General features: G+C 32.8%; 1 protein-coding gene across 1 annotated transcript; it reads right to left on the reverse strand.

Moving 5' to 3' along the window:
• Positions 1 to 566: 566 nt before the first annotated feature.
• On the reverse strand, positions 567 to 8,549 carry LOC119613795 (hormone receptor 4). The gene is given in 5 exon segments (XM_037969851.1): positions 567 to 2,629; positions 3,830 to 3,951; positions 4,027 to 5,439; positions 5,606 to 5,754; positions 5,815 to 8,549. Coding segments are annotated over 5 exon segments (6,258 nt in total). The 5' UTR covers positions 8,541 to 8,549; the 3' UTR covers positions 567 to 781.
• Positions 8,550 to 16,988: the final 8,439 nt, after the last annotated feature.

The following is a 16,988-nucleotide window of genomic DNA, read 5'->3' on the forward strand; positions in this document are numbered from 1 at the left end:
CAAAAAATGTTTTATTTCATAATTATTTTTTTTTTTCTTTTCTTTATAGTTGTATATATATAATATTTATAGAAGATTAATAATTAACAATTACAAAAAAATAAAAACACAGAAAAAAATACACATAATTTTTTTTTTTTTTTTTATAAAAAAAACAAAAAAGAAAACAATTGTTTAAGCTAAAAAAAATTATATTATTAATTAAAAAAAAATTATTTGGGATTTTTTGTTTGCTAAAAATTAATAAAAACTAAAAAATATATTTATATTTATAGTTAAAAATAGTAATAATAATAAAAGCTTAACAAATACAAGATTAAACTACAAAAAAAGTCCATAATTTTGTATAGTGTTGCAGACATTTTGTTTTTTTTTTTTTTAAATGTATATAAAAAAAAATTTGACTTAATAATAAATTATTTAATAATTATACACGAAAAAAATACACACATAGTAATAAAACATTAATAAAAATAGTTAATTTTACTTAAAGTTTATAAAACAAATTTAAACAATATATTATATAATGTTTAAATTTAGTTTTTGTTTATGGATAAAAACTAGGACAAAAAAAATACAATTTGTATACAAATATTTATTTATTTATAAAAAAAATATTAAACAAAAAATACTTAAAAATTATATAAGCAAACAAAGCAATTTTTTTTAATAATTAAAAATTAAAAACAAAAAAAAGGTGGGGTAACAAAAAGGGGAAAAGGTTTTAAGGGTTAAAAGAAAGCAAAGATTAAAAATAATAAAATGTTTATAAACAAAGTTTTCAGTCCTCAGATAACAATGTTTCAAAAACAACAACAGTAACATTGGTGGCAGTGTTGTTAACAGCATTAGGCTGCTCGTTTGATGACTCTAAAGTATTAGTGGCGGCAGGGGGGGCAGTAGTTTTTGTTTTAATAACATTCATTTTAGTTAAAGTAGAACTACTACTACTACTATTAGGGGAAACATGTTTAACAATGTTGCCCACTACTGTTTCAGCAACATTTGTTGCTTCTAATGAGGCCACTTGTTCGTTTGATGAAATTTTAGTTTTACAGGGAAATTTATTGGTTAATGAAGTGTTTAATGAGTTTTGTGTCAACATTTTCATATTTGTTGACACGGCAGTCCTTAACAGTCCGCTACAGCTGGCTGTTTGTAATGAAGATGCACTATTACTATAATTATTTGAAGAGGAGGTTGCTAAAGAGGAGTTTGTTTCCTCGGTTTGTGTTTGTGTGGTCACCAATTGGGGTTTAATAGAGGGAATCTTAAGCGTCTGATTATGAAAGTTTGTAAGTAAATTACTGTTGTTGCTGTTGCTACATATAGTGACATTGTTTATAAGATTGTTAGTATCAAAAAATGTTGCTGTTGTTGTTGTTGTTGTTGGGGTTGTTGGTTTTTCTCTGTTGTTTGAAGCCGCCTGATTATTTGTATTTATTATACAACTACTACTATTAGTTAAATTAGTATTTGTTTTAATATTAGAACCTAAATAATTATTTGTAATGGTAGTGGTAGTTGCTGCTGCTGCTGCTGCTACTGTTGTTGTAGTGGTATTTGAAGAGGCAGTGTTTGTTAAACATGTTGCTGTTGATGATGTTGTTGTTGATGAAGTTGTTACATTGGCAAAATTTAATTTCTTAAAAGGCAGTGTACACATTTTACGTAAAGTTGGTTGCACTTGAGGCACTACCAATATATGAGGCTGTTGCTGTTGTTGCAACTGCTGCTGTTCTTGCTGTGCTGCAATTTCACTTAAGGTAGCCAAAGTAACGGCAGTCTTTAAAACTTGATCTGGTGTTCTTACATGTAAAGTTTTGCTAGTTGTTAAGGCCGCTGATCCAGCGGAGGAGGAGGTGGAGGTGGAAGTTGCTGCTGCAACATTTAATGTTGCTGGACGTTTAGACATCAATGCTGTTTGTAATATAGAAGTATAAGTTGTGGTCGTGGCTACTTTGCTTACCGGCTCCTCTGCTTCTATTGTATAAGTTCTTTTATTTTCCTCCTTAAAATAAGGATAATTTTTTGTTAAACTTTCATTTGGCATTCTAGCGATTTGTTCTGCAGCCGCTGTTAAAGTAGCTAAAGTATTTGCTGCTCCCGTTAGTAAAGAAGTCTTTAAGATTGATGTAGGTTCCAATAACTGTGGCACAGGCTTAATATGCAACTCTTCCTGTTCCACCTCCATGGGTTGTGTTTCATCTCTTATTTTCTCTTGCTGCTCTCTAGTTAGCAACTCTTCTTGCAGCTGCTGCTGCTCCTGTTCCTCTTCTTCTATACCCTCCATGTATTCCACATCTCGTTCAATTTTTATTTGTGGCATTTCGATAATGGGTAAACAATTTATTCTTTCTCTAAACTGTTCATTTGTTTCTTCTCGATTACTGCTGCGTTTGTTGCTTAAGTGTTCTTGTTCTTTTAAAAGATTAATTTCATGTGTTGCTGTTGCTCTTGCTGATGTCTCATAAGGCGGTTGTAGTTGTTGTTGTTGCTGCTGATGTTGTTGTTCGGCAATTGTTAATAGACCACGTTGAAGCATTTGCTACCTTATACTGGCGGAGTTGAGAACGAAGGGAACGTAGAACATTTTACTTTCCAATAAAAGACTAGCAGCAGCTTGGATCTGGAAGAGGAGGAGTGAAAAAAGAGAAAAATATTATTGATCAAATCCTTTTAGTTCAATCAAGATCGGTTTCAGTTCTAGTTTAGTTCTAGTTCAGCTCTATTTCAGTTCTTGTTCAGTTCTAGTTCAGTCCTAGTTCAGTTCTAGTTCAGTTCTAGTTCAGTTCTAGTTCAGTTCTAGTTCAGTTCTAGTTCAGCTCTTGTTCAGTCCTAGTTCAGTTCTAGTTCAGTTCTAGTTCAGTTCTAGTTCAGTTCTACTTCAGTTCTAGTTCAGTTCTAGTTCAGTTCTAGTTCAGTTCTAGTTCAGTTCTAGTTCAGTTCTAGTTCAGTTCTAGTTCAGTTCTAGTTCAGTTCTAGTTCAGTTCTAGTTCAGTTCTAGTTCAGTTCTAGTTCAGTTCTAGTTCAGTTCTAGTTCAGTTCTAGTTCAGTTCTAGTTCAGTTCTAGTTCAGTTCTAGTTCAGTTCTAGTTCAGTTCTAGTTCAGTTCTAGTTCAGTTCTAGTTCAGTTCTAGTTCAGTTCTAGTTCAGTTCTAGTTCAGTTCTAGTTCAGTTCTAGTTCAGTTCTAGTTCAGTTCTAGTTCAGTTCTAGTTCAGTTCTAGTTCAGTTCTAGTTCAGTTCTAGTTCAGTTCTAGTTCAGTTCTAGTTCAGTTCTAGTTCAGTTCTAGTTCAGTTCTAGTTCAGTTCTAGTTCAGTTCTAGTTCTAGTTCAGTTCTAGTTCAGTTCTAGTTCAGTTCTAGTTCAGTTCTAGTTCAGTTCTAGTTCAGTTCTAGTTCAGTTCTAGTTCAGTTCTAGTTCAGTTCTAGTTCAGTTCTAGTAGTTCTAGTTTCAGTCTCAGTTCTATTCGTTTTCAGTTCTGTTCAGTTCTAGTTCATAGTTCAGTTTAGTTCAGTAGTTCAGTTCTAGTCAGTTCTAGTTCATTTGTTCAGTTCAGTTCAGATCTAGTTCAGTTCTAGTTCAGTTCTAGTTTTCAGTTCAGTTCAGTTCTAGTTCAGTTCTAGTAAGTTCTAGTTCAGTTCTGTTCAGTTCTAGTTCATTCTAGTTCAGTTCAGTTCTAGTCAGTTTCTATTTCAGTTCTAGTTCAGTTTAGTTAGTTCTAGTTCAGTACTTACATAATTTCTATAATTCAAAACATTGAAACCATTTTCATGGAAATCTTTCACTTCTTGTTCCTAAAATATATCTCAAATAGTTAACAACTCACCTCTGGTATGTGGGAGAGTAGTTCATTAAGGCGGGCTTGTGGATTTTGTGGCGATGAATGTTGCAAGAATGTACGCAACACTTGTATATAACGTTCCTGTATACTTTCCAGTTCCACTTCTGCTGAAAAACAAACAATGAAAAAATTTCGCAAAATTTTAATAATTCCACACTTTAGTCCCCTTCCAATTAACTTACCTTTATTCAAGAGTATGTAGACTTTTAGACAAACATATTCTTCCATTTTTAATTTAATACGCCGAAACATGATGGTTATTTGTGTCATTTTATCCACCATATGACCCACATCCAATTTCAATTGTTCCATAGCAATCGGCTGGCCCATGAGTGTAGTCAAACACGTTTGCAGAGTCGTTAGATGAGCATTAACTTCGGCCACAAATTCGGGATCTTCTTTATGTACTAAGGCAGGATGTGTTGTTATGTGAGGGGGTGATGTTGACGAAGCATGATTGTTGCTGTGGTTGTGCTGCGTTGGCGAAGAGGATGACGAGGAGGCCGAAGAATTCGAAGAAGTTGAACTGCTGGTCGAAGTGGCCGAATGGGTGGATGAAGAATGCCGTTTACCATGCAGTGCCTGATAGGCGGCTGTGGTTAGAATGAGAATTTCATGCCATTTATCCGTAAGAAGTTTGGTATGGATTTCCACGGGAATTTCCAAATAGAAGGGCAGTTTCTTAGTCCACGACACCAGTTTGTGAACAATCGAATCGCCAATGTTGCACAGTTTTTCACTGATTTCCGATTTATCTTCGAGAAATTCGGAGAAATGCGGCAAGGTGGCTATGTCCTCCATGGCATCACAGTCTATCAGAGTTTGTATCATGGATAGCGAATGCTCGTAGGAGATCTGACGATCTTTAGACGAACTAACCGCCGAATCGAGTCGGTGTCGTAGGTGCACTATCTCGCTAGGATTCGTGAGAGCAGTCTTAAGTATGGTACCATTTACCAAATGCGAGGGTATTTTCATAGCAGTCTCTTGGGGCGTCGTAGGTCTTTGTGAAGCTGCTGACGGCTGGTGGGCCACATGTTGCGGTGGCGCCACTGAGGCGGCATGATGATGTGATGTTTGCTGTTGCGGACCGCTGGCAACGGGACTATGCAGTGGACCTCCCGGACCACCCGCTGACGCATGCAACGGATGATGGGGAGAGGCTAAATGCGGCGGAGGTTGTTGTGGCGGCCCCAGTGGTGGTTGCGATTGCGTTGCTTGCTGGTGATGTGGTGAATGCATCGATTGTTGCTGCTCTTTACTCATGAACATGGGCTTCATTTCACCTAATAATTTGGTTTGTTGCTGATGGGCGGCTGCTGCCACAGCGGCGGCAAATTGTTGCTGTTGCAATTGCTGCTGTTGTTGCTGTGGCATAAAGAGATGTGCCTGATGATGATGCGGTGACAGTTGTGTCTGATGATGATGCTGCTGATGCAGCGGTGAATGTTGTTGAGGCGATTGCTGTTGTTGTTGCTGCTGCTGTTGTTGTTGTTGCTGCTGTTTGCTCTTCTTATGTTTCTTGTACTTGACCTTGTAGAGATTGTAAACAGCGCCGCTATTACGGCCGCCTGGCATGCGATCTTCACGAACAGCTAGAGAGTATAAGATATAAAAAAGGATCATAAAATAATCTATATTTTATAATTAAGGTCCAAGGCATTCGGAAGCGTTCGAAATCCTAATTAATATTCCTTTAAATTTTATGAAAATTTCAAACGATTTCGAATGCCGAAATCTGTTTTCTTGTTTCTCAATTACCTTGCAAGACCATGCCCTGTTCAATACATTTTTTGAAACGACAATACTGACAACGATTCCGTTGAGCTTTGGTTATTTCACAGGTGCCATCTGCCACGCAAGTGTACACCCGTCGATTTTGTACGGTACGCTTAAAGAAACCTTTACATCTGCAAGAAAAGACAAATGAATAATCTAGGAAATTGCTCCCAAATTTCTCTCAAACTTACCCTTCACATGTAATAATACCATAATGTAAACCCGTGGCCTTATCCTCGCAGATCATGCACACCAATGGCTGTTCATCTTCATCGGTTGGTTCATGGGGATTATCGAGACCTCGGCCTAGACCGGTGGTATTTGAGCTACCACCTCCCCAGGGCTGTTGCGCTGCACTTAGATTAAGAGCGTGAAGTTGACCAGGCGGCAATTGTGAGTAGTCTCCGGCCCATAGTCTTTCCATATTAAGAGCACCGGGCGTACGAAAGGCATGTGGCGGTCTTGGTCGGTTGTCTTGTATTCTCGTTTGACCCAGTGACAGCAGTAGTTGAGCGGCTTCTTCGTTATTTTGTGGCGAAGGTCCTGGGGTATGTGTGGGCGTTAGAGATCCAGCTGAAGGTGACGATGAGGATGTATTCAACGATGACTGTGACGAGTGATGTGGCTGGGATTGTAATGACGAGGGCGGCGCTCCACCGCCCATTTGTTGATGTGATAAATGATGTTGTTGCTGCTGGTGGTGATGTGAATTTGGAGACTGACTGGCCGAGCCGGCTGAAGTGGGTGGTGCCGCCGGTTCATAGCCCCAAACCATGGTACGCACTCCACAACTTTCTCCCATGATGACGGTGGGAGTACCTCTGGGTGGTGTTTGTGAGGGTGTTTGCGGCGATAGTTGTGATGTTGAGGAGGCTGATGATGAAGAGTGGTGAGGCGAGGGTGATTGACCGGGACCACCCGGTCGTATGCTGCCCATGGGACCACCTATTACCTCAGGTTTTACACCATTAATGCGGGCATTCGATACCCAAACCATGCGCTGAGCCGCAGCTGCTACTGCAGCAGCACCCGGTTGCATTAGTTGAGGCAGACCAGCAGCCGCTGCTGCTGCCGCCGCCACCTGTTGCTGTACTTCGTTTTTAACACGAAATAATAAGGCTGCATCCCGATTCGGATGCCTTAAATTCTGCAGCGATGCAGGATGCATTAAGGCTTGAGCCATGTTACCCAAAGCCTGCGGTGGCAATTGTGGCGGCTGAGGTCCCTGTGGAGACTGCTGTTGATTTGGCGGCTGTTGTTGCATAAAATGATGCGGTGAATGATGCCTCTGGGGACCATTGCCGCCGTTGCCAAAATTGGGATTGTGATTCTGCATTGTAGGAGGTTCCTTCTTAATGCGCACATGTTGTCCGCCCATATTCTGTTGCGGTTGCATCATGTGTTGTTGTGGCGATTTCGAGGATGAATGTCTGGAGCTGGGCGACATTGAAGCGCTCGGTGACATTTCTCGCGTTGCAGGATTATTTTGTCTAGACATGGCGGCCGCTTGCTGTAGAAGTTGCAGCTGTTGTTGCTGCGTTAAATGTTGCATTGACTGTGTGAGTAAGTGGTGATGTTGTGGTGGCAATTGCAGATCATGAGGAGGACTATTTTTGCGCAACTGAGGTTGGGTAAGCTGTTGATGTAAGTGATGTGTTGTGACTATTGGTGGTACGGGCGTAGGATTAGAATGTTGTTGTTGCTGCTGCTGTTGTTGATGTTGTTGCTGCTGTTGTTGTTGTTGTTGGTGATGAAGTTGCTGTTGTTGCGCAGAGCTGGTATAATGGCTGGTAGTTGAGGTGCTGTGTAGAGGAGATGGCGTAGATGTAGTTGTTGAAGCACTAACAGCTGTGGAATATGGCGAGTGTGAGGGTTGGGGCGGTAGTTGTGGTTCAGACTTAATACGAGATGGTGTTACCAAGACAGTAACATGTTGTTGAGACTGGGTGGGTGTTTTACCACCCTGTTGTTGCTGTTGCTGCTGCATGAGTTGTTGATGTTGCTGCTGCTGTTGTTGTTGCTGCTGCTGATGATGGTGATAGGCCATCATGCGTGTGGGTGAAGCTAATATTCTTTCCTCCTTTACCGAGCGTATAACACTCATATTGCTGGCAGAATTATTGTTATTATTACTACCACCCTGTACGGACCCTGTTGCTGATCCCGCACTACCGCCCGCTAAACTTGCTCCCAGCATACCATTGGCTGACAATATGGGTGAGGAAGTGGTAGTCGAGGGTTTATCATCCATGGAATCGGGTGATGCTCGACTACTGCCACCACCATTACTCGTACTACTACTGGCATTACCATTATTATGGGGCGGTGTAGGTGTGGCGCGATTACTTAAGGGGGTCCGTCGTTCATTACTATCCGCCGCTGCCATTTCTGTATTCATGGGCGGTGTAGTTCGCACGGGGGCAGGCGGTGTCATCATTGTTGTGGCAGCCGTCGAAGCCACCACACCACAAGATGATGATGAATGAATTTCAGTCTGTTCTTGTTGTTGTTGTTGCTGCTGCTGCTGCAATTGTTGTTGCAACTGTTCATTTTTAACCGCTACTGCGGCTGCCACTGCTTTAGCGGTAGCCACAACAACTTCAGCCGCCACTTGAGTAGTTGAACAGGTGGCAGGTGTTGTGGTGGTGGTTAGAGAAGTGGTAGCGGTTAGTGTTACCAAGGGTAGGGAACTGGCCACATTAGAGCCACCACCGCCACCTCCTACTCCGCCTCCTCCCCCGGTATCACACATTTTTGGCGACATGGGCGCTAAGAGGTCTGGCGAAGAGGTTGAGGTATCGGCTACTGATTCACCATCACTGCTGCATCTTGAATCGATTTTACGTCGTTTCAGTTTTAGATCCTGAAAAAGGCTCATTTTATCGAGCTCGCTGTAAGGGCCACGGCTCAGTGTCATAATTCCTGGAAAGAGAAAAAAAGAAAAAGGGTGATCTTTTAGTTAAGGGTTTAAGATTTTTTATTTTAGGTGTAAAGAGGAGGGGAATTTTAGAATAGACTTACTTAAGATAGAACTTTTGTAGTATGACAGTTGTATTTAAGTGTTATAAAACTGTTATACTAAATAAATTTTGTATATTATTGATATTTAAGAATGATAAATTGTTTTAAAAAATCGATTTAAAGTCTGGAATAAGAATATTGTGTGTATAACAGTTTTTATTCACTGTTATACTAAGAAAAAAACTATTTTTCGATATTTTAGAATAATAAATTGTTCTTAATATCTATTTAATTATTGGGCAGAATTAAATTTTTTGTATAACAGTTTTATAAAAGTGTTATAAAACCGTTATAGTAAAAGAAAATTATACATTTTCGATACTTTAGAATAATAAATTGTTTTATGGAACTATTTAAATGTTGGGAGGATAATATTTTTGTATAACAGCTTTTGCTAACTGTTATAAAACTGTTATACTAAGAACAAAACTTATTTTTTCGATATTTTTGTATTATAAACTGTTCTAAAGTTTTATAAAAATTTTTGAACAAAATAATTCTATGTATAACAGTTAATTTCGCTGTTATAAAACTATATAAATGTTTAAAATTAACAAAATGTGTGTATAACAGTTTTTGCTAACTGCTATAAAACTGTTATACTAAGAAAAAAACTTATTTTTCAAAATTTTAGTCTTATAAACAGTTCTAAAGTTCTATATACATTTTTGAGAAAAATGATTCCATGTATAACAGTTAATTTAACTGTTATAAAACTGTTATACTTAAAGAAAACCCTATATTTTTGATTGATACATAATTTCTAGACTCTAGATATATGTTAAAAATTACAAAAGTATGCGTATAACAGTTATTGCTAATTGTTATAGCACTGTTATACTGAGAACAAAACTTATTTTTATCGATGTTTTAGTATTATAAACTGTTCTAAGGTTTTATAGAAGTGTTTGAGAAAAATAATTCTATGTATAACAGTTATTTTCACTGTTATAAAACTGTAAAAGAAAACCATATATTTTTGAATAATAAATAGCTTTAAAGTTCTGTATAAATGTTTAAAATTACAAAAACACGAGTATAACAGTTTTTGCTAACTGTTATAAAACTGGTATACTGAGAAAAAAGCTTATTTTTACAAAAATAAAGTTCTATATAAATATCTGAGGAATAAAAAAGTATGTATAACAGTTATTGACACCGTTATAAAACTGTTATACTAAAAGAAAATCGTAAATTATTTAACATTTCTGATTAATACATTGTTTATAAGTTAAATATAAATGTTTGAGGTGAAGAAAACGAGTGTATAACAGTTTTTGCTAACTGTTATACTAAGAAAAAACTTATTTTTCCGATTATTTACAAATAATTAACTGTTTTAAGGTAATATATGAATGTAAAAGTATTTAAGTAGTAGCATTATACATATGTATAAAAGTTTCAGTATAACAGTTATAAAACTGTTATACTAACAGAAAATCAAATATTTTTCATATTTTAGATTAAAAAATTTGTGTAAAACTACAATAAAATGTTTTATTTATATAAGTTTTGTTATATTCTAACTATAAAAACTGTTATAGGTGAAATATTTTTATTAAAAATTTAACAGAAATGTTTTGCTGATAACAAATAAAGTAATTTTTTAAGATTTTTCTTAAGTATAATAGTTTTTTAATATGTAAATTTTCAATTATGTTCAACAGCATATTTCCCTTTTAGGGTTTTATTTTCTGTAAACGTTAATAAAGAAAAACTTTCATAATTAAATGGCTAAGAAATTAGCAAAGTAACAAGATAGTAAGTGTAAAAATTTTTTACATAAAAAGTTTTTAATTTTTATAAATTATGCAAAACTTGGCGCCGTTAACAACTGTTAACGTAACAAAATAAGTTCGTGTTGATCAGCTCAACTTACAAGATCATATTACAATTATTATAACTGATCGAAGTATTTTCTCTTTTTCTTACAATTTTACTCTTTTTTATAACAAACTCTTTTAACGGGCTTTCTCTTGAACTCTTATACTTGAAACCTACACTCAAACAAAATTAATAATAATTTGAAGAAGAAAAAATGTTTAAAAATTTGGGTCTTTTAAAGTTTATTGAACTTGTCTTTCTTTCTATTTGTGTTTTTTTTTTTCTTTTTCTAAATGTTTTGTTTTACCAAAATATTATAACATTAATTCGAAATTAACAGCTAAGAAAGTTTTAACCCTAAGAGTAGCCAAACTAGGGGGAAATAGAAGATTTGTTTTATAAGAATAATTTATATGGGAATATAAAGCGAAATATCTAACAGAAAGAAATGTTTTGAAATGTTGGGTTCAAATCAAGAAGTGAAAGTATGATGGATTGTTAAAAAATCTAGAAATTTTTTCCAAATAATTTTTACATAAATCTGTTGACTATCTGGTGTTGAAATAGTTATTACTTGATTTTGTTTTAATTTGTTTTGTTTTATAGTTTTTAGTTCTCTTAAAACTATTTAAATTTGTAGTATTTTTTACGTTACCTTTTAAAATGTGTCTGTTAGACTATCTGTCTAACTGTCTGTCTGCTAGTCTCGCTAATTGTGTTTAGTATATAGTTTTTGTTTAGAGGTCAACAGGAAAACAATATTAAATGCAAATTTTTATTATTATTTTTATATATATATTTTTTTTTTGTTTCAAATCTAATGTAGTTTGTTTCTATAAAAACAGACTATTTTCTAATACACAGATTCTTAGAGAATTTTTTGCGGAAATATTTAATTAAATATTGAATTTTTTTTTTCTTCAGCAAAATTTGAGTATTTGATTTGGAATTTTTCAAAATGATATTTTTAAGAGAACAAGAACAGGTGTCAGAAGTAAATTTTAGTATAAGGCGGTTTGTTTAAAGGTCGTTTATTTTGATTATTTAAGAAAATTTGCAAAAAATAAGGTTAAAATTAGGCATAAATTGAAGACACGCTTTTAGCATAAAAAACTTGTCTTAGTTTATTAAAAAAAAAATAATATTATGAACTTGAAAAAAAACTTGCTAAAAAAGTTAATTCTAATACTAAATAAAACTTAAATCGTTTCTAAAAAAAAAAAAATTGAAAAAAGTCGAAACTTAAAGCTTTAGTTTAACATATCTCATATAAGGAAGAACTTATAATGGATGTTATTACTTTATTTTAAAGTCAACTGAATGATCTTTCAGATGACATAGTAAAATTTACAAATTAAGTTTTCCTTAGGCAGCTAAAACGTCTCAAATATGAACAAAAATTGCAGATTTTTTGAAACTTTAACACACAATATCTCGTGAAACAAAAAAGGAAGAACATATACAAGAGATTAAAACTCTATTTTAAAGTCGTCTTAATAGACTTACAGATGACATAACAAAATTTTCAAATGAATATATCCTTCCCCAAAATAGTTTAATATGAATAGTCGTAGATAAAATAAAGGAACTGTAGCCGCTTGTGGCCTTCAGTTGTTGTTGTTGTAACAGCTAAAACTATACAATAATCTAGTTGGGGGTTTAACATCAATTACCAGGCCTAAAAATTGGGCTACTTCAACTGGATGCGTCCATAAATCCATTGGAGGAGCGAAGTAGGGTTGGCTGGCCAGTTGAATATGTGGTGGGTGTCTTGGGCACCCTAATTACATGCAGGACATTTGTTGGGATAAAGTAACTGGTAGTCTGGTAGATCGGAGGTGATGGTTTCGATTCCCACCTGACTGTTTAAGAAACGCACAACAGACCCCATATATGTGGGTAGCTGTATTTTTTCGGATTTACATTCTCCTTTCAAACTAACTAACTAACTAACTAACTAACTAACTAACTAACTAACTAACTAACTAACTAACTAACTAACTAACTAACTACTAACTAACTAACTAACTAACTAACTAACTAACTACTAACTAACTAACTAACTAACTAACTAACTAACTAACTAACTAACTAACTACTAACTAACTAACTAACTAACTAACTAACTAACTAACTAACCAACTAACTAACTAACTAACTAACTAACTAACTAACTAACTAACTAACTAACTAACTAACTAACTAACTAACTAACTAACTAACTAACTAACTAACTAACTAACTAACTAACTAACTAACTAACTAACTAACTAACTAACTAACTAACTAACTAACTAACTAACTAACTACTAACTAACTAACTAACTAACTAACTAACTAACTAACTAACTAACTAACTAACTAACTACTAACTAACTAACTAACTAACTAACTAACTAACTAACTAACTAACTACTAACTAACTAACTAACTAACTAACTAACTAACTAACTAACTAACTACTAACTAACTAACTAACTAACTAACTAACTAACTAACTAACTAACTAACTAACTAACTAACTAACTACTAACTAACTAACTAACTAACTACTACTAACTAACTAACTAACTAACTAACTAACTAACTAACTAACTAACTACTAACTAACTAACTAACTAACTAACTAACTAACTAACTACTACTAACTAACTAACTAACTAACTAACTACTACTACTAACTAACTAACTAACTACTAACTAACTAACTAACTACTAACTAACTAACTACTAACTACTAACTAACTAACTAACTAACTAACTAACTAACTAACTAACTAACTAACTAACTACCTAACTAACTAACTAACTAACTAACTAACTAACTAACTAACTAACTAACTAACTAACTAACTAACTAACTACTAACTAACTAACTAACTAACTAACTAACTAACTAACTAACTAACTAACTAACTAACTAACTAACTAACTAACTAACTAACTAACTAACTAACTAACTAACTAACTAACTAACTAACTACTAACTAACTAACTAACTAACTAACTAACTAACTAACTAACTAACTAACTAACTAACTACCTAACTAACTAACTAACTAAGTAACTAACTAACTAACTGACTAACTAACTAACCATAGCCGCTTAAGCTCAAAAACAGATTTTCATTTAGAATGAAAAAGGAGCTTCCTCCATAGCAATGCATTATATATCATTAGAAAAACTCAGACTTTCTATTTTCCCTAAATTGTTTATAAATTAATAGTCGAACTTAATATTTTTTTCAGTTGTGTTGCAAATATACTTCTACTAATTACTGAAGATCTGAAGAACTATATATCAGTGGAAAGCTTTGCTTTTCAAAATCGTTTAAAATTTAATGATAAAAGTAAACTACAGACGCTTTAGTCTAAAAATCTCTTCAACACGGTTTCATTATAATGAAATAGGTGCAATGAATTATATATCATATATTTAAAAGTTAAAATCAAATCCAAAATAAATGAACTATTGCCACTTTTGCATATGCTCCCTTTCATAGAAAGATTTTCCAGTTGTATTACAAATGTACTTCGAGTTATTAGTGAAGATCTCAAGAACTATATATCATCTTAAAGCTTTTAAACCTTTGCTTTTCAAATTCGTTTAAAATTGAATGATAAAATTGAACTACAGGCGCTTAAGTCTAAAAACCTTTTCAACACAGTTTCATTTATAATGAATTAGGCGCTTTCATTAAGGCAATGAATTATATATCATTAGAAAGCTCAGCTCAGCTTATTGGTCAAAATCGTTTAAAAATTATTAGTCGATGTCAATATAAATGAAATATGAACGCTTTAGCATATGCACCCTTTCATGAAAGGTCTTTTTGTTGTACTGCAAATGTACTTCTAGTAATTAGTGATAATCTGAAAAACTATACATCATTGGAAAGCTTGTAAACTAGGCTTATCAAAATCTTTGAAAATTGAACGATTAAAGTGAAAATAAATAAACTATAGTCGCTTTAGCGCGTTAATTTTGGTCAAAAACTTAGATTCTTAGTAAAACTCAAAATCTTGAGAGCGTTTCCAAGATAAAATTTCTGACTCTGAAATCAGTAATTGAAGTTGTATACTAATCACTTTCTTATGAAGAATTAGTTTCAGTTAGTTTTAACTTTCTTTTTACATTTATTTGAAGAAACGATTCTTAAACAAATTTGTAGAGATACAAGATCTGTCTAAACAGCTTGATACCGTTATAATTCTACCCACACTCAGCTAACATTTGCTATTATTCACCCATTACAAAACACACCTGGCATATTTTTTATGCAAATTTATATTTCAAAAATATTTTTTTCTTTACAAATTTATGACTTTACTTTTAGTAAATGTTTCAAATACCTTAACAAATAAATCATTTAACAATTTTTAATGTCCACAAAAGTCAATCATTTAAAGACAATAATAATTTGTTTTAAAAACAAAACAAAAAAAAATACATATTAACAAAATATAAAAAAAATCACGCTAAAAATGATGTTTGCAAAAACCTTGACAATGAGAAAAATATATTTATTTTGTTAAGTTTTAGCATAATAAATTAAGTTTTAGATAAAACTAAACATTAAAGTAGACAAAAAATATTATTTAAATAAGAAAATACAACAAATATAGTAACAATATAACATAATAGGAAAAAGTTATAGTTGATATTTAATTTATGCAAAATAAACTAATATTTGGAGAAAAAAATAAAACATGACAAAGTGCACATAACAGCAAAGATTCATTGATATTTGGGGATTTATAAAAATTGTTTAAAATTTCAAATTTCCAAAGAAATAAAACTATACTTTATACTAAAATGCTTAGTTGTCTTTTTAACTCTGCGTAAAGCCTACTTTTAGGCTGTTTAATTCATCAATATGAATATTTAAAACCAACTGCTGAAATTGAATTGATATTAATATCCAGCTGAATATTCTTTTCAATCTCAATTAAAATTTATTTAATTTTAATAAAATTTTTAAAAATATTACCTATTATTCATTAAACAAATATTTCGTCAAGAAAAACCCTAAACAATATTGTCTTTCAAATACTAACGGTTATTAGTCATAATTAATTTGCATTATTTGTTAATTATTTTTGCCAAGAAGTTATGGCAAAAACTTAAACAGGTTCGTATTCGTTTAACAGCAAATAATGAAATACTGGTGCCATACCATTAAAAAAAAATTGCTTAATAATACTTCCGTAAAATATATATATTTGATATTGTTTAAAAAATAATAATAAAAAATAAAATAAAAACAAAAGATGAAATGAACTTTTTCGGAGGTGTGTTTAATTTATAACAAAAATTTTAAATCAAACATAACTATATTTAAGAAATTATTGTATATATTGTCTTAGCAACATGTTGCTAAAGCAAAAAGAAACAAATTTTCAGAAAATTTCCAAAAATGTTTTTTTATTAAGTAATAAAAATTTAAACAAATTTTCAAAAAAAAATTTATTATATTCACAGCAACATGTTGTTGCAACATGAAAACCATAAGTGAAAAAACATTAAAAAATTGTTTCAAAAATTCTCTTTTTTATTAACTTTTTGGTTTTGTTCTTTTATATTTTTTATCAATTAATTTTTCAACAAATTGCACTTCATTCTCTATATTAATCATTGAAATTCATACGCAATTTGCAATGGCTTGGTGTAGGTCGCTCGCTTGTTGTTTCTATATTTATTTTGCAAATATTATTTGTACTTTTTTGCGCAGCAGACACACTATAGGCGAGAACGAGACGAGAAGAGTAATACGAAATGGCAATGTTTACAAAAACAAATAAGTATTGCAAAATGCCTAAATAAGAGGATGCCAGATTGTAGAGAACTAACTAACTAACTAACTAACTAACTAACTAACTAACTAACTAACTAACTAACTAACTAACTAACTAACTAACTAACTAACTAACTAACTAACTAACTAACTAACTAACTAACTAACTAACTAACTACTAACTAACTAACTAACTAACTAACTAACTAACTAACTAACTAACTAACTAACTAACTAACTAACTAACTAACTAACTAACTAACTAACTAACTAACTAACTAACTAACTACTAACTAACTAACTAACTAACTAACTAACTAACTAACTAACTAACTAACTAACTAACTAACTAACTAACTAACTAACTAACTAACTAACTAACTAACTAACTAACTAACTAACTAACTAACTAACTAACTAACTAACTAACTAACTACTAACTAACTAACTAACTAACTAACTAACTAACTAACTAACTAACTAACTAACTAACTAACTAACTAACTAACTAACTAACTAACTAACTAACTAACTAACTAACTAACTAACTAACTAACTAACTAACTAACTAACTAACTAACTAACTAACTAACTAACTAACTAACTAACTAACTAACTATCTAACTAACTAACTAACTAACGAACTAACTAACTAAATATCTAACTAATTAACTAAAATGAGCATATCAATCATGTACTCATTACGTGCTCCTCACCTAGGCCATC

Source organism: Lucilia sericata, unplaced genomic scaffold (genome assembly GCF_015586225.1).
Source record: "Lucilia sericata isolate MDLA Ls3-8-SP2 unplaced genomic scaffold, ASM1558622v1 Contig002311F_arrow, whole genome shotgun sequence".
Classification (NCBI taxonomy): Eukaryota; Metazoa; Arthropoda; class Insecta; order Diptera; family Calliphoridae; genus Lucilia; species Lucilia sericata.